The sequence below is a fragment of the Impatiens glandulifera genome, chromosome 3, assembly GCF_907164915.1.
Source record: "Impatiens glandulifera chromosome 3, dImpGla2.1, whole genome shotgun sequence".
NCBI classification, from domain to species: Eukaryota; Viridiplantae; Streptophyta; class Magnoliopsida; order Ericales; family Balsaminaceae; genus Impatiens; species Impatiens glandulifera.
This window is the reverse complement of record NC_061864.1, coordinates 65,496,807-65,515,724: the sequence shown is the minus strand read 5'-3', so window position 1 is coordinate 65,515,724 and position 18,918 is coordinate 65,496,807. Positions and strand designations below refer to the sequence as shown.

Genomic DNA, 18,918 nt, shown 5'->3' with positions numbered 1-18,918 from the left:
GGTTTGATATTTATACAAGTATTTGGTAGATTTGATAGTGTTGCTTGGAAGCTAATTAATTAAGTTGCTCAATTAATTCTGTAAGCAAAAAGATAGAGAATATTGGTGATTACCTTTGAATCAAAGCTACTTAATTACTTATTCATCATATTATTGAGGAGGTTGAAGACTGTCTTCTGTCTCTAGACATTCACAAAAAAACACCAAAATTTGAAACATAGGTTTCAGTTTTATTACACACATCCAAAACACTACTTTACATATTTTGAACCCTAAATTGAGTCACGGTTTCTTTGCAGACAGGTTGTAAAATGAGAAGCAAAGTTTACAAGGCCTAAAAGAAAAAACAAAAATCTAAAACTAATATTAATGTAACGTTACACATTCAAGAGCCTGTTAGTAGGTCACGTTGTCCATGCCCAACCTCCTCCTTATCACTAATATCTATGTTTTCAAATTCACTTGCACTCTGTCGACCACTTGCACTCTCATGACCCTGACCCGATGTAGTCCTCAATCTTGGAGACCCCTCTGGTGGTGAGTCACCCGGGCTTCCACCTAAAGTGCGGGTGGCAGTTGTGTTTCCAGTAGCTGGTTTTACTTGATTCTTCTTCATCATCGCGTTTTTGTGCCAATTCATTAGTGCCTTGGATGTTTGTTCGTCGAAGATCGACCTCTTCATCGTCGATCCCATCTAACAAACACCAAATTCAAAATAAACTTCCAACCAAAATTAAATTCAAAACACCCACTTGATCAGCAATGTATATATATATATGTACCTGAGTTACTAGTGCATATAGTGGAAGTGTTATGTAACTGCACAAGAATTGAACTGCTACCCTGTCCAGTAAACAATAATATCCTTTCTTCATCAGATGACAATTCTGACAGGATGTTTCCCAACATTGGAAATATCATCAAATTATTCACTTACCCAAGAACCACTCTGGTTATGGTCAGGGTAAAGTTCTTGTGGAAACAAGACCGCAGCCCAAATTCATACTGCAACATAAAGACACATTACATAAGTTTTTCCTATACCTACCTTGTTTATTGTGTTTTCAAATAAGGCCCTAGATTTAATCCAAATAACACTTCATCAAACAAGGCCCTAGTTAACCATTTTCAAATGAAGAAACAGGTGGTTGATTGAGAGAAATAAGAAGGTACCCAAATCCAGAAGAAGTAAGTTATCTCGAATGCATTCTGAGGTTAAACGAGAACGAGATGTTATTAAACGAATGCGAGTTTTCTAATTCACCTATAGTAATAAGGATGTAATATTGATTGGTAAGTACCTGAAAGAGGGTAAGATGTATGAGAGTGAGAACTAATTTTGGTTTACTAAACCAAAAGTGTCTATCTGATACTTGCACAAGTGGTATGCCCTGAACGACAGCATGTTTTTCTTGTATTTCTATGGCCATCTGAGCTATGATTGATTGTAGCTTTGTTCCAACAGATAAGGTAACCTTTTAATGGATCAAAATATTTGAGTTATTTTTTAGAGCAAGTACAAGTTGCAAAACAAGAAGAAATATTGGAATTGGAAAAATCTCACAATTAGAGGCATCATGGACAACCAAAACATACCCTCCCATCCTGAAAGGAAATCAAAGGGGAACACGATCGATCATAAGCATTCTAATAGATGAAATAATATGAAAAATCAAATAAAAAATTGAACCACTCACCATCTACATTGACAAAGAGAAATAATACTGCAGAAGCCCATAACAGTGGACTGAAGAAAGCATCATAAACAATGTCATGAACTAAAATCTTTTGAACTCACAAAAGAAAAATTCAAACATGAGATGATAAAAGACAGTATTAATACCTGATTCCGACAACTACTTTGAAATCATCTTCTAAGGATCTTTTAATATATTTTTGGAAGTCAAACTTACTTCCAGGTGCTAAATGAACCTAGATGAACATAAGTGATTCATTAAGTCTACAATACAAACATCCATTCTTTAATCTTTACACACAGATTCAAGCATTTGTCACTCACAGAGATAAATCCTTGTCGCATGGACAGGTAGTCAGCTTTACGAACTGATCTAAAGAATTGACGAACGAAACAGTCCTGCAATCAAGGACTTCATCATTGATGCAAATATGAAACTTTCACTCATGAATCATCAGTATTAATCTGATTCTTCATTTTTAACTCGATAAAATCTTCTATTAAAAGTCTGAACAATTATATGTGCCCATGATTTTACTTACAACATAAAAGAGGAAAGGTGTCTGGGTCATGAAGTTTGTGTGTCCCTTGACAAATGATGTCTCATGAGTAAGCCGGAATTTTGTAGGATCTGCACAATAGACAGCCTCGCACTTATAAACGAGTCTAGATTTTTATGTGATTTGTGAAATGATTTGAGTTATCCACCAAGCCTAGCCATATTTAATTAAGGTATACCTACCATTCACTTCAGTCTGCTGTTCAGTTTCTCGTTCCCATTCCTTCCACAAGCGTATCTGCATGATCAAATGAACTATATAATATAATCACATGCAAAGAGTAAGACATGAAAAACTTATGACTTGTCTGTAACTATTTAATTAGTCAAAGAAATAAAACATTGTGTGTAAATTGATTTATTTGACATTGTAAATTAATCCATTGAAATTAAAATACTCAATAAATCCTTTGAAAATGCATGTTGTTCAGGTTACATTCTCTTATGAAGACATTACCACATTTTTAATTAGAATTGAATAAGTTGTTCACATGAATAATAGCAGAAATAAAACTTGAAAGACGTCATTTAGAATAATGACTAAAGATTAAAAGTTAGTGATAAATCGATCAGTATAAGCAATGATTGATTGGAAGTATGTTCTCAGTCGTAATAATTACGGCAACCCACGTGATTTAAGTACTCATAAAGCTTCTAAGAATGTTTAAATGGTTTGAGTTAAATGATCTAACATTACCTTCAATCTTCCAAGAGTCATTGTTATAGCACTATATATGACATGAAAGACAGCCAAGAAGAATATGAAGATATGCAGTTGATGTAGCCCACCCTCAGATATGAGAGGCACAAATCCCTTGAAATAATAAACATTTCGGTCAAGTCATGATCAACTCCAAAATCAAATATCACCAAAAGAAGAAGAAGAAGAAGAAAGAAGAGAAGTTGCATGCAGATTTACCAGCTTACATCCTTTTGAATGGTCTTCTCCACCAGATAAAAGTCTATGCTGAGAGAACAATAGCCTTCTGTGGTGAGTCGCAGGCTCTGCTTCCGGTTCATCCTTTAAATCGGGAGAGGCGTGCTCAGTTCCGAATTGGGGGGCACCTCGTGTTCGAACTGGGCATGGCAACATTGTATCTGCAGATTTTTCAGGAATACAGATGCTAGAAATGAAGTTTTGCCCAAATGTCAGCAGAAGGGAAATGAACCCTAGAACCATCAGCTCTGCAAAATTGTAAACAATTAAATTAACAAGAAAGTTTATTGGACTTGACTTGCATGCATCATCGATTTCCTCTTACCAGATTTAATCTTCTCCAGTGCTTCCAGCATAGCTTTCTTTTTTCTTTCTTCAAACCACTGAAACACAATCAATTCGATTCAATTCAATTCAATTAAGCATTATTATTCTCTCTTCAGTGAAACAAATGAATTTTACCTCCCCAACATGATGAAGAACTTTCTCTAGACCTATCGATATAATAACTATTACACCGCAAACCAGAGAAACTGCCCAGGTTGGCGTTTGATCAAGCTGTCTCGCACCTGCTTCTCCTCCTCCCGTCATTTCTACAGTTCATTAGTAACCGAAACTTCGATCGAACCAAGGCCTCCAAACGGGAAATGTGCGTCCGAGAGAGATCAAATCAAATCAAATCAACAAAGTAACAAACGAGAGGGGTTCAAAATAATGAGCGGTTGAAGGGCATAGAGGAGGGGGTTGGAAAAGGAGAAGGAGAAGCGTTATGATTGTTGTATGAGAGGGAGTAGTAACCGTTATTTTTAGTGGGGCATATTTCTTATGAACAAGTTGTTATTTCAGAACAACAAACAGCCCTCATTAAATAAAGGAGATCAAATCTACCGGTTAAGAATCAACCTATATTCAAAACCAGTCAATATTTTTTCACTAACTTTCTCCAATAAAAATAAATCATAAAATTAAAAAACTTTAAAAAAGAAGAAGCTTAAATGAGTATAAGTTGTAAGTAACATAAAACATCACAATCAGATCTAATGTTGTCAAGGAGATTTAGTAGTAGACTGTGTTTGGAAGGAATCACTGGGAACAAACACAGGCAGTTGGCCTCCCCTCTGCAATCTACCCTGCTGGTAATAATAACTAGAACTAGAACTAGGACCTCTCCCAACCGCAGCACCCGAAACCGAATTCCCAGAAACGCTTCTACCCCTGCTGCCGTTCGATTGTTCGTTCACAAGTGGTCCGCCAAAGAATATCGACTGACCGCTATACAAAAGCTCAGTCCCTGAACCATTTGAAGATGGAGTAGCAGCAGCAGCAGCAGCAGCGGCCGAAGACACAAACCGACCCGATTCTTGATCCCAGAAAACAGATGACTTTGAATTGCTATTGTTGTTGTTGGTGGTGATGTTTCTTCTTGAGGGTATTCGAGTAAGACTATCGACAACATCTGTATCGATCCCGTCGCTTGCCCTACCCGACCAAGGAGACTGATTAGCCGAAGGCTGATAAACTGGGTTGAAATTGAAATGATCTCTATTGTTTCGGTTTAGATGGGGACTGCTCATATTGCTCAGGCTGTGTGCACAAGATTCGAGATCTTCTCGGCTGGCACGGCTTGGAGGGTACGAGGTTTTCGACGAGAAGGCACGCGATGGTCCAGGTCTAGAGTTTCGCTCAATAATAACGGGACTGCTTCTTACACTCACATTGGTGCTGGATAACTGATCGCTGTCGTAAGATTGGTTTCGGGGATTATTATTATTATTAACTGGACGGAGAACTGATGACGAAGCTCTTGCGTTCGCACCCGCTTTGATCGCTTCTTTTGAATCCAGCTTCGCGAGCTTCCATGCACTTATTCGGACTGGACGTTGTTGAGGTGCTTTCCTGCCTTTATCTGGTTGTTGAACTGTATCTGGATCCACTGTGGATGGTAGTCGTCCTGGCTCCAACTGGGGAACTATTTCATCCTGCAAAGCATATATGGCATTAATACATTTTCTTAAATTTGTTAAGGGAAAGGCAGTGTACGTTATTTGGATGGCCGTGTTCGGTTTGAGTTATTTAATTTAATCTCGAATAACCCACTAAATACCCTATTTTTATTTTTATTTTATTTATTATATATATTAATACTCCTGGTGTCTTTTATAACCCCCCTGAACATTGTTATTTTGAAATAACATACTCTCATTGAGATAACCCAAAATCGAACAAGGGCTAACTGTATTCTATTATAAGAGATAAAATTGTTGAACTGTACCTGGTGATCCGTAAATATTCTTGGAGGGGTACACCAAGCACCTTTATACTGTAGCCCAACTCCGAGAGAGCTTCTTCCACTAGTAGCAGTTACGACCGAACATGTAGGAGAAGATGGTAAACTGAGTTGCTCGCCTCCATCATCATCAACAGACTGTCCAGGTGGCTCACTTTGTGTTCTCATAGCAACAACATACTCATAAGTGGTGATGCCCTGCATGAAAAAGAAGTATTGCTTCTTTCTATGGAAAAAGGGTGTCATAAGGGAGAAAGAAGTGTATGAATTGAGCTAACTAACCTTTCTAATCAGAATAATGTGGAAAAAGAAAAGTTCCCCCAGAGGCACTGTGGCCAGAAAAGAGACAAATGTACACAGAGCCTGGTATGAACACAATGCACATTTAGTGTTTGTTTCATAAAAAACTGAAAGAAAGAGTTGAATACCAAATATTTTAAGTGTCTAGAAAAAAAACGAATAAACAAAATAAAATTAATTAATCTTTTTTAAGTACATGTACATAAGTTGATTTGATAAGGGGTGGAACTAGTCTCGAAAAAGTACTTAAAGACTATTTCACCATTATAGTGATGTAATTTCATTAATTTGCAGGGGTTAAAGTTGTCTTTTGTACGCTTTTACTGTATTATCTAGTTAAGTCATTCATAACCTACTAAAGTAATGATTTGTTTATCTTAATTTGAGTTGAATACAAATACTTAAACAACAGTTATCAAAGGAAATTAATTCAAAAATAAACACTTAGAAATTTAGGCTTATCAAACTCTTAGACAATTTCATAAATGTTCATTTAAATATGTATTGAGATAATTCAGAGCAGTGTAAAAAGATTAAAATGTTTCTGCAAGCACAAAAAAGAAGATGTACCACAACAGTTGCAAAAGGGGGTCTAGAAAATCCATCTCCAAGCCTATCTCTTATCTGCCTTTCTGTTGCCTTTGCATCTGAAAAGCATCTAACAAGCACCGCAACCCCAACACCGCATTCAAAAGAAAGCTGATGCATGGGGCGTGTCATCAAGCAGAAAAATATATATTAGTTTTAATTGGAAGAAAGTAAACTTGAAGTCCAAATGGTAAGAAACTAGAGAATGAAAAAGTAACTCATTTTTGAACTTACCCAAACTAGGCTCAAAGCCATTAGGCAGACAAATGAAAAATAGTTCTTCCTTCCTACACAGTTATTTAACCACTGCACCAAAAATTAAATAGCAAAATTTCATGTTAACGCCCACAAATAGAAAGAAAAAAATAGTTCAAAGGTTTAACTAGCTTAGAAAACTTATTACAGCTAGATTCAAGATGGCAAATATCTCAAACACTGGCATGCCTATATTTTGAACTTAGAACTATATGTACATTATCATACAAAAAATATACCATGTAATACACTTGGATCGTGAGCTATCAAGAGCTAGCTTGTATTTCCACATTTACAAAACCAATTTTATGCAAATTGTGGCAGTTCCATTTAAGAGAAGCTATAATGGCCCGTTAACATTCATTGCGGTTAGTGTGTGGATCATACTCAAACAGTTCAAAATGTAATTGAACTAGAAGGGGTATCAAATAGCAGTGCAAAGAACATTGAGTTTCCACACTCAAAAACAACGCAGACCATGAGGGAATATGAAACACTTGTTATTAAATCTTCGTCCATTATGAAGGCATGATATTCAAAATGAATCAAGATTCAAGTTTGGATGATTTTAAGCTCAAATTAATATGTTTAATGCCTCATATTTGGACGATGAGATGAATTACATGAACTGTTATTGTTTCTGCATTGACTAAAACTAAAATAAATTTTCCAATATGTATGTCAATTTAGTTTCCAAACGTTACTGTAACTGGAAACGGATCCAAAAACAAAACATAAAACAATAATTGTTTCCAAATTGGATATATTTCTGTGGAAATAGACAAACTAGGTTTATTATTTTATTTTATTCTCTAACTTATTTATATATATATATTAGAATAAATTAGTTTAGATATTCTAGTCATTCTAAATTACCTTAATAATAGTAAATTAGAATATATTAAGTGAGATATTTTAGGGATTCTGATTTATCCTAATTAAGGAAAATCAGCCCTCGTGCTTGTATAAATAGGTATAACCTATTATGAGAATAATATATCAAAAACATTTATTTCTATCTCCATCCAAAAAAATCAGCAATTTCTGAACACAAATACCTCACACCATATCAAATAGTATAAACTGGCTACTTTTTTAAGGAGCTCCCAACTTAATTGGCAAGTGCTCTCATTTATTAAGACCTTACAGTTACACTATTCTCAACCTGATGGATTACATGAATAATCCTTTTAAGATATTACTCAAATATACAAAAAAAAAAAAGGTACAGAAAAATTTATGCATGCCTCTCATTCTCTCAACCTGATGGATTACATGAATAATCCTTAAGATTAAATGCAAAGGTAATATAGAGAAAAGGTACAGAAAAATTATATATACCCTGCAATGATGATCAAATCCGTCAACACACTTATCACAGCTTCTGCAGTGTTTGCTGAACTTGCGAACCTGAAGAAGAAACCAAGAGAAAAGCATTTTAAATTTTTAACATGTTTTTTCATTCTTGGACGTAAATCAAATAAAAGGGGAGATAAACAATTTTAGTTTTAGAAAGTGGTAAGAAAATTATAAATAAAAAGCTATCCTCTGCCTCTTCCAATAAAACAAAAGAAATAGCTAGTGAGTAGTGACACAAAAAAGAATAACATTCTTAATTTGGGATGGGAGAGTAATCAACTTTCAGGACATAAACTAGGTGACCTCCATTGCTTAATAGAAGAACTCTTAATCTTCAATAACTTGTAGAACATGAAGCCGGTTTCAATTTTTTGGTAAGAAAACAAAACAAAAAAACTTATACCTCGGCACTGCACAATGTGCAGTACAAAGCATCTTCTTCACCAGAATGCTGCCTCATAAATTCCTCATCATTGCGGCAATCACCAATAACAACACAACCGCATAAAAACCCTCCAACTTTTGCACAACAACCCGGTTCATGCATATAAGTCCTTTCTCTATTTCTGCGCTCAATCTTGTCAGCTTCTTCAACAGAGGATCCATTTCCTGATCTCACAACAAAAAAAAACAACAAAGGAAATTAAGACTTAAAATAAATCGAAATCCTATCTATAAGAAAGATAAACTTCTGGGAGCGAAGACCTACTACCCATCCAAGTGAAAAATAAGGGATAATAATGCAGTACAACAACCTAAGTGTTATTCATCGTTATTAGTTGGTCTACATGTTGCATAGATTCATTCAACCAAAAATCATCAGCATCAAATATAACGATTGACTATGTTTTGTATAATGCTATACATGGGAACCCAAGAAGTATTTCTCTCCTATTTCTATCTTTGGGCTCCCTTTCAATAAAAATAAATAAATATTGTGCCTATATTTTCTGGCCAAAAGTGTGCACATAAATTTAAAAAATAGGTTGGAGGGATTTGCTTAATTTGAAGATAAGCACAAACCAGGTACAACTGTATCATTCGGTAATATGTAAGGAGGTGTCTTGTCAGGTTCGATTAGGATTCCAGGATCAGCAGGGTCAATGCCTGTGCATCTTATGTAAAGTACAAATACAGAGAGTGCCTGAGAGACAAAATAAAAAGTGTGTATGTCAAGGTACTGTAGCAAAGCAGGCAATGTTGGTTGAGTTGAATACTATTGTGCTTACCAGGAAGGAATAGACACCAACAGCAATATACTCATAGATGTTCTTCCCAAGAAATGGGGCAAAGAATGCATAAAATGCAACAGACAGCAAGAAGAATACTGTTATGGCAACAACCTGTTAAACAATCCAGGAATTAGCACAAATGTTTTACACAGATACATTTAATTTACACGTGAAGAAAGATATGTTGAATAAACTAGAAAAATAAGATCAAAAACATGATACACAGCCATATGCAGTTAGTCAGGCACAAGATAAAATTTGATCTCTAGTTCAAAACAGACACATATTTGTTCTTGGTCTTTCAAGATCATCTTCATTTTAATACACTAGGATAAACCATTGAGCAGGTGGAACTTTTTAACATATGTGTCCATTAAATAGATCAAACCTTTTTTTTCTGGAAAAAGAAAACAAAAGATCAAAGTGCAGTCTTTATTGAGGTTCCTACTCATCAAGATCTACCCTTTAACATGCAATTACACATCATTGTCTGTCTAAGTATATTCCACAGAATTATGGCAAGGTGCAATCTGATAGAATCTACCGCAAAGATTACATACAATACATGTCCTCCTCCTCACAATGTACTAGATGCTTGCTCGCATTCCACAGAAATATAAGATATTTAGGGCAGGGCTACAGAAAATAATGTACCTGAAAGGTATGAGCAGGAAGTTCCCAGCCATGTCGCCGAGCCATAAGGAAATATAGAGAAGAGGAAGTTGTCTAATAGTCAAAGAACCTTGAAGAAGCAAGAACAGGTCATCATAAGTTAGTCAGTCAGTCAGTCAATGACATGAATCAAAAATGAAAACAGTAAGTCTAGTGGATTTCTGGATCAGCCATGAATCGCAGACGAAACTTCAGTACTAGAAGCTTCGATTGAAAGGTAACTTGTGAAGCGCATTATCAGAGTTCTAGGGTTTCAGAAGGTCGATTGATCCACCAATGAGCCGTTGAAGAACGTGGAACGGGGGGAGCGGGGTCCCCTTGAAGAATCTCTTTTCTTTTCTTTTTTCTTTTGGTGTGGAATTGAGTTTTCCCTTTTCTTTCTATTGAGCGAGCGTTATAGATGAAGAAGAAGAAATAAACTATTTGACTCAGAGAAGGACTTCCAGTTCATACACACTGACTCTTCCTTCTAATCTAATCTATTTTTTAATTCTTTGTTAATTACTGTTTAATTTAATATAATCTATTTGCTAACCGCTAATCTTAATCTATTCAAATAAACAGCAAATGTACCACCTATATTATTTTTATTTTTTCCTATATATTAAAAATTATATAAATATTTAATTTATTATATTATAGTAGAGTTTATTTATAACATCAATAATTTAAATAATGTCTAGTCAGATTTCCCATAAATATATAAATAATAATAATAATATTATTAATATTTTTATTTTTTAAAACAAGGATAACTAGGCTTCACTTTCCAACTAAAATTCATTATATTTTGTTCTTTCAGGTTGACTTACGTGGTGGGTTAATAATATTAATTATTAATTTTATTTAATTATAATATTTTATATTAAAAAAATGTGTTATAATAAAATTATGAATTAAAATAATGAGTATTTATTAATTATTTAAATATATATAAAAAATATAGTATTAAATATATTAATTATTTATGTTTTGATGTTAGTATATATATAACAAAACAACAATAAGTCGTTACGAGGATTCATAAACTCAACGAAAGATTTAACGAAAACAGGTCTGCGAATCCGACGTGGCTTGCTAGGTGTCCCCATGTTCCAAAAGCGCTCATTTCGGGTCCCGAAACCATTCATTTTGGATCCCGAAACGACCATTTCGGGACAAAAAAAAAATATTTCAGGAAGAAAAAAAATTATCCCGAAATGGCCATTTTGGGACCCGAAATTACCATTTCAGGACATTATGAAGCCGTTTCGAGACATATTAAAAATTTTCTTACTCCTACCAACATGTAATGTCTTTGATTCTTTCATTCGTGTACTTACTTTTCATTGAATATTTCTTTTAGTTTATTATTTTTTGTTATTTATATAGAATTTAAAAAAAAAAATAGATAGAGAATGACCTAACACAATTTTATTGATTGAAAAAATAATAAAATTTGTATTTCTTCCCTTCTTCTATTTTTCTTTTTTCTTTTAATCTAATAATAATTAAACGTAATTTTCTCTCAAATGAAATATGAGACAATAAAATATTATTAAATAAAAACATTAAAATATAAATATTAAATAAATAAATAAATAAAAAGTAGAAAGTAGCACTATTTAAATTTAAAATATATATTAATTTATTTCAAATTTATTTATTAGTATTAGAATAAAATAAATAATATATATTTTAAAGAATAATTTGAGTATTTATAAAAAGTTCAAGGATAAGAATAAGAATTATCCCTACATTTTTTTTAAATTTTGTCGGAACCTGTGTGTTCGTTTATTTTAGTCGTCCGATTCCCGGAGTTGTCGGAACTCCGTCGTCGTGAGGTTTTACAAGGGTTTCTCGAATTGCACCGATAGCTCCGGCGACTTTCTCTTACCGGAAACAATGGCTGCCATCACTCTGAATGTTACTCCGAAGCTAAACACTAAAGCAAAACCTCTACCTTGCTCACTCCCGAAAACATTACCGCCTCTTAATTTCTCCAGATCAAGCTTCTTCAGAAACGGAGCTTTGATCCAATCTTTGTCAGCTAAAACTAATCAATCTAGATTTGAATCCTCTCGCGTATCCAGCAGCAGCATCAACGCTCTACACTCCTTCGACGTCGTTGTAGTTGGAGCAGGAATAATCGGTCTGACAATAGCCCGCCAGTTTCTGCTCGAATCAAACCTCTCCGTTGCAGTCGTTGACGCTTCCGTTCCATGCTCTGGCACTGGCGCCACTGGTGCTGGTAAGATTTGATCCCCTAACTCATGTATAGACTACCTGATAGTGCATCCATTTCTTTGTTTATTTTTTCAAGAATTTCTGCATCTAGATCCACTATACTATTATGTTAGATCACTTAAAGTGGGTTAAAGAAAGTCTATGAAATCTGGAGTAATTAAGAAGTGATTAAGATGATTTGCATGTTTAGGGAGTTACTTTAAAGATGTTTAGGGATTTTCATTTCTTTTGATGGGGTTTGTAGGGCAGGGATACTTGTGGATGGTTCATAAAACACCTGAGAATGAGAAATGGGAACTTGCCATGAGAAGCCGTAGTTTATGGGAAACACTTGCACGAGAAACACAAGACAAAGGAATGAACCCTTCAGATCTACTTGGTTGGAAGAAGACTGGTATTGCTTTTTCTTTTTCTGTAATGTAGTTATCATTTAAGCACCACTTTCATATAGTTAATTGTTCTCTAATACTGTCGTCTTTTTGCCCTCTGAGTTCTCTTCTACTTACCCTTGTTAATTGAATGCAGTTGTTTGTTTCGAAAACGGTTAATGTTTGGTCAAAGAAGGGAACTTAATTAGGAGAGTTTATAATATCCAAACAGAGACATAATGATTAGTCATTGCAGGTAGCTTGCTGGTTGGCAGAACAACCAAAGAATCTGAAATGCTAAAGAGAAGGGCGGATGAACTCTCTGCTGCTGGAATAAGTGCAGAATTTGTTTCGGGTAGTGAACTGCATTCCAAAGAACCTTCATTGCTGGTCAGTGAGAATGTTGGAGCCGCATTCGTACCTGATGATTATCAACTAGATGCTCGACGTGCTGTGGCTTATCTTGAGAAGGTCTTCCAGCATTATTTCTTCCATTAAGGAATTTTCTTACTAGAACGATGAGTCTTTTCCCTTTACATTTATTTTACTTCTACCAATTGATACATTTGTTTCACAGGTTAATAGACAGTATGCGCCAGAAGGCAGATATGCAGAATTCTATAATGAACCAGTGACAAAGTTATTAAGGTTGGATCTGTTATTATTATTTTTTCTGAACTCGAATCAGTTTTAAAATAATTGATAAAATTGTTCTTCTGTTATCAGGTCAGATTATGTTGGCGAGGTTGATGGTGTGCTGACTGAGAAGAACTCTTTGGGTTGTAAGAAGGCTGTTGTTATTGCTGCTGGTTGTTGGAGTGGGAAATTGATGCACAACCTTATGCAGGACTTCAATGTTATGCTAGATGTACCTGTAAAGCCTCGAAAGGTGAGGGTTCATGGTAAGTTCATTTATGTCTGCTAAATTGATCTTTTAGCAATGAGTCTTGGCAAAGTATGAGATTACGATAACTATTATAATGTTTTGTTCATAACATGTGAATACATTTTCCATGTTAGGGTCATCTTCTTGTGCTAGAGAATTTCAATTCCCTCAAATTAAACCATGGCATTATGGAGGCGGGTTACGTTGCTCATAAAGATGCAGGTTTGGGCTCAGTATCGGATCCTGTGCAAACATCTATATCTATGACGGCCACAATGGACACATCTGGAAACCTTATTCTCGGTAACCTCCTTCCTCCTCCACATAACATCTTAGTTCTATGTTTAGTAGCTGTAACTATTTTCATCACAAAGATGTATCTATTTTCAGGCAGCAGCCGGCAGTTTCTGGGATTCGACATGGAAATGGATGAGGGTATTCTTAATAGCATATGGGAGAGGGCAGGAGAGTTCTTCCCGACATTAAGAAAGATAAATGTTGAAAATTTGCGGAATAGCAGAGAAGTGAGGGTTGGACTAAGGCCTTACAGTAAGAGTTTGAACTTGAACTTGAGAGTTTATGTTTTTAAGGAGTAAGGGCCATTCATTGAACTAACATTCTACTTTGTGCAGTGCCTGATGGGAAGCCAATGATTGGGCAGATCCCTGGCTTGCCAAATGCATTTGTAGCTGCTGGACATGAAGGAGAAGGCCTTTCTTTGGTAATCTTTCTTTTCTTAATAATAATAATTGCAAAATGAAATGAAATGGTATATGGTTATTTCGAAAATAAGTGGGTAATTATTAATTTGGTGTTTTATGTTATTTATATTAGGCCCTAGGGACAGCTGAAATGGTTGTTGACATGGTGTTGGGCAATCCTCTGAAAGTTGATCCTTCCCCTTTCACCTTGCAGTCTCGATCTCATTAATCTCGGTCGCATTTCCATAGCCATAATGAACTTGTCGAAATCAATGCTCCTTTCTTTTCTTTTCTTTTTTTTAACAACTTCTCTTCTAGAGTTTTTTTATTTTGGATTTTATCTAGGTTTTTGGTAAAATGTTTATTTTATTTAAGTTTTTCTAAAACTAGTTTTTTAAAGTTTATTGACTATTATACCCTCAAGTAAATGAGATTGCAATTTGATAGGGAATATATTAATTTTGGTAGTTGGTAAAATTCAAAAAAAAAAAAATTAATATCAAACTAAATCTTGTTTTGGGTTATTTAAAAAATCATATTGGTGGTTATTTGAGGTAGTGATGTTTGTTTATATTTTATTTTTAAAAAATAAAGAATAATTTTGGTAATAAATTAAGTGATATATGTTGGGTCGGCCTTAAGGTAAGGTCAGCTAGGCGGTTGCTTAGAACCCGACAAATAAAATAAGATAAATAAAAAAGAATAGAATTCAAAATCATTGAATGTATTGACATGTTTAACTAACTAAATTAGGTATGTTTTTGTTTAAAATAATATAAATTTATTATATTTTTAATAGTATATAAACATAATTATTTGGAAAAAAAAAATTTAGTGCACCCCTCAAGTTTTGAGAGAAGTATTCTCTTGATTAAATAAAAATTTTAACTTTTTTATTTTCTTTGACAATTTTTAGAAAACATCCATCTAACTATTTTGATAATAAAAATTGATTGTTAAACATCGTTTTAGTTCAATTTATAGTTGTAACTTATCAGTTTATACAAATTAAACATATTTAAATTTACATAAACTAATATTTTTGGTCATACTTTAATTTAATCGAATAAAATTAAAATATAATATATTTTTAGAAATTTAATAACAGTAAATATTTTGTAATTCAATTTGATCTCAATAAATGAATTTTATATTTATTTTATCTTTGATTGCGGGAGCCGGAAGAGGTCCTTACATATTTGTTTTCAAATCCGAAATTTTAACTAAAGATCATCGTATTAAACAAATTTCAATAATCAAACTTATAACTTGTAAACACAATTCTTATCACTAACTAATTTATAAAAATATTATATGTAAAAAATATATCTAAAAAATTTTATCCTAGAACTAAACAAAATAAGTATATTAAAAATTTTTTACATAATCCAATAAATGAAAAAAAATATGTGTTGTAACATGTCATGATACATTTATTTAGCATATTCTATTATTCTATTTTAACTAAAATCAAAAATTTGAATTAAATTTATTTAGGAGATCAGTGGTTTTAGTTATAACCTGAATTATTTAAAAACTAATTATGAGTGATGATTTTGAAGAGGCGAAAATTTTATTTTGATAAAAGATTTATAGGATATTAATATATAATAATAAAATAATAATATAAAATAGAATATATTTTAATATTTAAGTGAATAAATTAAATAATTTAATTGATAGAAAGAAAGTGAAATAATGTTGGAATAAGTTCAATTGAACAAACCCTAAATTGGAAGTGGAGCATAGTTTGATCGATATATAACATCAGTTTTAATTGTTGAAAATTTATGAAAATAATAAAAACATAATTTTACATAAATTGCTCAAATCTTAAATAACACAAAAACTGCTCAAAATTCAGCACAAAAATGCTAAAATCAAGTACAAAAACTGCTTCAAATACAGGACAAAAAATTCTCAGAATTCAACAAGTTTTCATCCCATTCCATTATACTTCCAGCAAGAATTATCATCTTTGTCCATAATGACATTTATAGACATATTCTATCATATATAACAAACAAAAAATATTACCCTATCTATAAAAACATATCAGAATTCACCTCAATAACATTAACTCAGATCTCAGGTTTTACCTCAATAATATCAACTCAAATCAGATCAGATTTTACCTAATACTCTATCAAAAGAATATGTATGATACTTCATTTTCACATCATGATGCAAAAACCCAATCATTAAGAAGATTGGACATTCAACCTCTAAGGATGTTCTATGAACACTTACAAATTACTGTTAGTGCACAATATACTATTATTTGATATAACATCCAACATTAGTACTACTTGGTCAGTACAATTTCAATATTGATACTAATTGGTCAATATAATTTCAGTATACTACTAGGGACCATCTTGAAGAAAATGTTTCAAATTCAGCTTAAAATGAAGCAGGAATCAAAGGCTATAGAAGATACAACAATGTAATAGAAAAACAGGTTGAATGATGAATAGGATAAGTAATTAACTATAGACACCACACAGCAGCAATAATAATAATAACTGAATTAACTTAAAGATAGATTGATAGATAGATAGTTATGTAAATATGTTGCCATACAAAAGATAACCTGATTATCTACTCTTTTATCCTTCTAATGGAAACAGATATGATAGAAAATGAACTAGTTAAAATGTACTATTAAACAATTAAAAAAAAAGACCCAAACATAGAGTGAACAGCAGCTATCTCTGTCACAATTGAATTCCATCATTCCTAGTCATCATCTTCCTCCTGTTCAGAAAGAAAAAAACATATTCCAAAGGAAAATAAGCACCCAATCCAATCATATCCAAACCAATAACCAATCAGAACAAACAAACAAACCTCATCAGACCCATCATCATCTTCATCCTCATCATTGACTTCAGACTTTGACTTGTCAGATTCCTCTTCTTCATCAGGGACTTCTCCAGCCTGAAATTTGATTAATCAAATATGTTAGTATAAACCTAGATTCTGTTTACAAAACAAAACAAACAAACAAACTAATCTGGTATTCACCAATTTCTTGTTGTAGGCATCCATTAGCTTCTCGTAATCCCTCTTGCGCTTTTCTGCTTTCTCAACATAAGGAACTTTCTCCTAAATGTTTCAAAACCGTAACAAAAATGTCATTTTCAAGTTAAGAATTGTCTAATAACACTGCACATCATAAGAACAAAACAGAACTTACAGCATCAGACAATGACTTCCACTTCTCTCCAGCAGCTTTCCCAACCTACAACAACCCAAGTGAAGCATTCAAAAACAAGCCTAAACAAATTGCATCTGAAAATTGTATCAATTATATAAAGTCAAATAACTTACAACAGACACAGATTTGTTCTTTGGGTGCTTTTCTTTATAGTCTACTCTGAATTGTTCCCTACAATAATCAAAAACAAAATCTGAGTAAAAACCCATATCTAATATGTATTCAAGATCAGATCTTTAAACAAACTATTTCAAGCAGCATCAAAATCTGAGTAAAAACATGAAATTTAACATACATAAAGACAAAGAAAGCGCTAGGAGGCCTCTTGGGTTTGTTAGGGTCCTTTGCTGCCTTAGCAGATTTTCCAGCACCCTTAGCGGGCGCTTTCTTCACAGCAAGCCTGTTATCATGGAACAAGATCTTAATAATAAATAAAACCCAGATCTCAACAACCAATTACGAAGATAAGAGGAAAAAAAAAACCCATAAAAAACATACTTTGCATCAGCCTTCTTAGACTCTGCTTTCGATTTACCTCCTTTCATAATGAATCCTACAGTATTATTATCGCTTAATCAGAAACAAGAAGAGAATACAAATTGAACAAAAAACATAAACAGATCTAAAAAAAAAAGGTACCTTTTGTGGATGAATAAGTTGAGAGAGAAGAGCTAGGGTTAGGGTATTTGAGATATTTTTATTTTGATGAAGCAATAAGGAGAATAAATATAGAGCGTACGGGTAAAGATGTAAATGAACAAAGCAATCGGAGGGTTTAGGCGGGACGTTAAATTATTTGACATGTCACATATCCTTGTGCTTTCGGCCCATACGTTCTAACTCTAACGTTATTTTAATTATCAATATTTCAAATTATTTCAATTCCTTTTTTAATTTTCAATCTTTTATTTTTTTTCAATTATTTAATGAGTGATATTTTAATTTAATGAGAGATCAATTTTATTTCATTTACATAACAAAATATTTTATTTTATGATTATATATTAATATATTTTAAGTTTATTTATTCAAAAATATTTTTACTTTCTCAAGGTAACTATCATTATTTTTCAAATAACTCAAATTTTTTATAAAAAAAACACATTAATGATAAGGACTAGTTTGATTTAGCTTATTTAAAATTTATCAAATAGTTAACGTTTAGTTATAGATGAGTATCTAGCCCAACACTATAAGACCGTGTCAAGAGACTTCGCGCCTAAGCATATAAAACCGTGTCAAGAGATTTCGCGCCTAAGCACGGCAAAAACATATAATTTTGAAGATACAACTCTTCCATTTTTATTACTATAACCTTAAGTTGACATTATTATGTAAACTTGTGTGTTGTAAAAGTTTTTTAATTTTTTTTTTTTTACTCAAATTCTATTTTATATACAAAATTGTTAAGTTTATTCAAATATCACTTTAAATTTTAAAATCTTTTGATTTTAAAAATACTAACGAAATCTGATTCAGGTATCTTTTTATTGAGGCGAAAATGGAGACAAATATCAGCAATATAATGATGCAGTCGTAGGTAGAATGAGAATTTGAATAAGAAAATGATGAAGAGAGCTAGCTAACTAATATCTATAACCAACTTTTTTTTTAATTTTAATTATTTTATTT

At 33.0% G+C, this 18,918-nt stretch overlaps 4 protein-coding genes across 4 annotated transcripts; 1 reads left to right on the top strand and 3 right to left on the bottom strand.

The window, feature by feature from the left end:
- Positions 1 to 278: 278 nt before the first annotated feature.
- LOC124929524 (MLO-like protein 9) lies at positions 279 to 3,951 on the bottom strand. The gene is made up of 15 exons (XM_047469909.1): positions 3,655 to 3,951; positions 3,518 to 3,575; positions 3,175 to 3,440; positions 2,953 to 3,069; positions 2,439 to 2,493; positions 2,239 to 2,327; positions 2,021 to 2,095; positions 1,844 to 1,932; positions 1,698 to 1,747; positions 1,565 to 1,605; positions 1,302 to 1,475; positions 1,174 to 1,209; positions 938 to 1,005; positions 783 to 843; positions 279 to 694 (listed from the first exon to the last, which is right to left on the bottom strand). The coding sequence occupies exons 1-15, from the start codon at positions 3,781 to 3,783 to the stop codon at positions 386 to 388; spliced, it is 1,617 nt and encodes a 538-aa protein (XP_047325865.1). The 5' UTR covers positions 3,784 to 3,951; the 3' UTR covers positions 279 to 385.
- A 147-nt stretch (positions 3,952 to 4,098) lies between these two features.
- On the bottom strand, positions 4,099 to 10,284 carry LOC124929523 (protein S-acyltransferase 21-like). Its single transcript, XM_047469908.1, has 10 exons — positions 9,868 to 10,284; positions 9,211 to 9,324; positions 9,005 to 9,125; positions 8,385 to 8,590; positions 7,964 to 8,032; positions 6,602 to 6,673; positions 6,350 to 6,478; positions 5,762 to 5,842; positions 5,465 to 5,677; positions 4,099 to 5,171 (listed from the first exon to the last, which is right to left on the bottom strand). Exons 1-10 carry the CDS (start codon positions 9,910 to 9,912, stop codon positions 4,239 to 4,241), a joined length of 1,983 nt encoding a protein of 660 aa, XP_047325864.1. The 5' UTR covers positions 9,913 to 10,284; the 3' UTR covers positions 4,099 to 4,238.
- Positions 10,285 to 11,674: 1,390 nt separating this feature from the next.
- LOC124930672 (glycine oxidase) lies at positions 11,675 to 14,401 on the top strand. The gene is made up of 9 exons (XM_047471007.1): positions 11,675 to 12,115; positions 12,356 to 12,505; positions 12,736 to 12,950; positions 13,057 to 13,127; positions 13,206 to 13,368; positions 13,500 to 13,668; positions 13,756 to 13,914; positions 13,998 to 14,086; positions 14,200 to 14,401. The coding sequence occupies exons 1-9, from the start codon at positions 11,770 to 11,772 to the stop codon at positions 14,293 to 14,295; spliced, it is 1,458 nt and encodes a 485-aa protein (XP_047326963.1). The 5' UTR covers positions 11,675 to 11,769; the 3' UTR covers positions 14,296 to 14,401.
- A 2,176-nt stretch (positions 14,402 to 16,577) lies between these two features.
- LOC124931282 (high mobility group B protein 3-like) lies at positions 16,578 to 18,030 on the bottom strand. Its single transcript, XM_047471715.1, has 8 exons — positions 17,926 to 18,030; positions 17,785 to 17,839; positions 17,582 to 17,686; positions 17,400 to 17,457; positions 17,266 to 17,310; positions 17,094 to 17,174; positions 16,917 to 17,006; positions 16,578 to 16,823 (listed from the first exon to the last, which is right to left on the bottom strand). The coding sequence occupies exons 2-8, from the start codon at positions 17,829 to 17,831 to the stop codon at positions 16,806 to 16,808; spliced, it is 444 nt and encodes a 147-aa protein (XP_047327671.1). The 5' UTR covers positions 17,832 to 17,839; positions 17,926 to 18,030; the 3' UTR covers positions 16,578 to 16,805.
- Positions 18,031 to 18,918: the final 888 nt, after the last annotated feature.

Coding starts and splice junctions, on each gene's coding strand:
- LOC124929524 (XM_047469909.1), bottom strand. CDS start 3,783: ATGACGGGAGGAGGAGAAGCAGGTGCGAGACAGCTTGATCAAACGCCA. Junction 1,606..1,697: donor TCTCTTTGTCAATGTAGATG/GTGAGTGGTTCA, acceptor ATTTCCTTTCAG/GATGGGAGGGTATGTTTTGG. Junction 695..782: donor TATATGCACTAGTAACTCAG/GTACATATATAT, acceptor GGTGTTTGTTAG/ATGGGATCGACGATGAAGAG.
- LOC124929523 (XM_047469908.1), bottom strand. CDS start 9,912: ATGGCTCGGCGACATGGCTGGGAACTTCCTGCTCATACCTTTCAG. Junction 9,325..9,867: donor TTCCTGCTCATACCTTTCAG/GTACATTATTTT, acceptor ATTGTTTAACAG/GTTGTTGCCATAACAGTATT. Junction 8,033..8,384: donor GCACATTGTGCAGTGCCGAG/GTATAAGTTTTT, acceptor TTTCTTCTTCAG/GTTCGCAAGTTCAGCAAACA.
- LOC124930672 (XM_047471007.1), top strand. CDS start 11,770: ATGGCTGCCATCACTCTGAATGTTACTCCGAAGCTAAACACTAAAGCA. Junction 13,669..13,755: donor ATCTGGAAACCTTATTCTCG/GTAACCTCCTTC, acceptor ATCTATTTTCAG/GCAGCAGCCGGCAGTTTCTG. Junction 13,915..13,997: donor GGTTGGACTAAGGCCTTACA/GTAAGAGTTTGA, acceptor TACTTTGTGCAG/TGCCTGATGGGAAGCCAATG.
- LOC124931282 (XM_047471715.1), bottom strand. CDS start 17,831: ATGAAAGGAGGTAAATCGAAAGCAGAGTCTAAGAAGGCTGATGCAAA. Junction 17,458..17,581: donor AGCGCTTTCTTTGTCTTTAT/GTATGTTAAATT, acceptor TGATTATTGTAG/GGAACAATTCAGAGTAGACT. Junction 17,175..17,265: donor GGAAGTCATTGTCTGATGCT/GTAAGTTCTGTT, acceptor TGAAACATTTAG/GAGAAAGTTCCTTATGTTGA.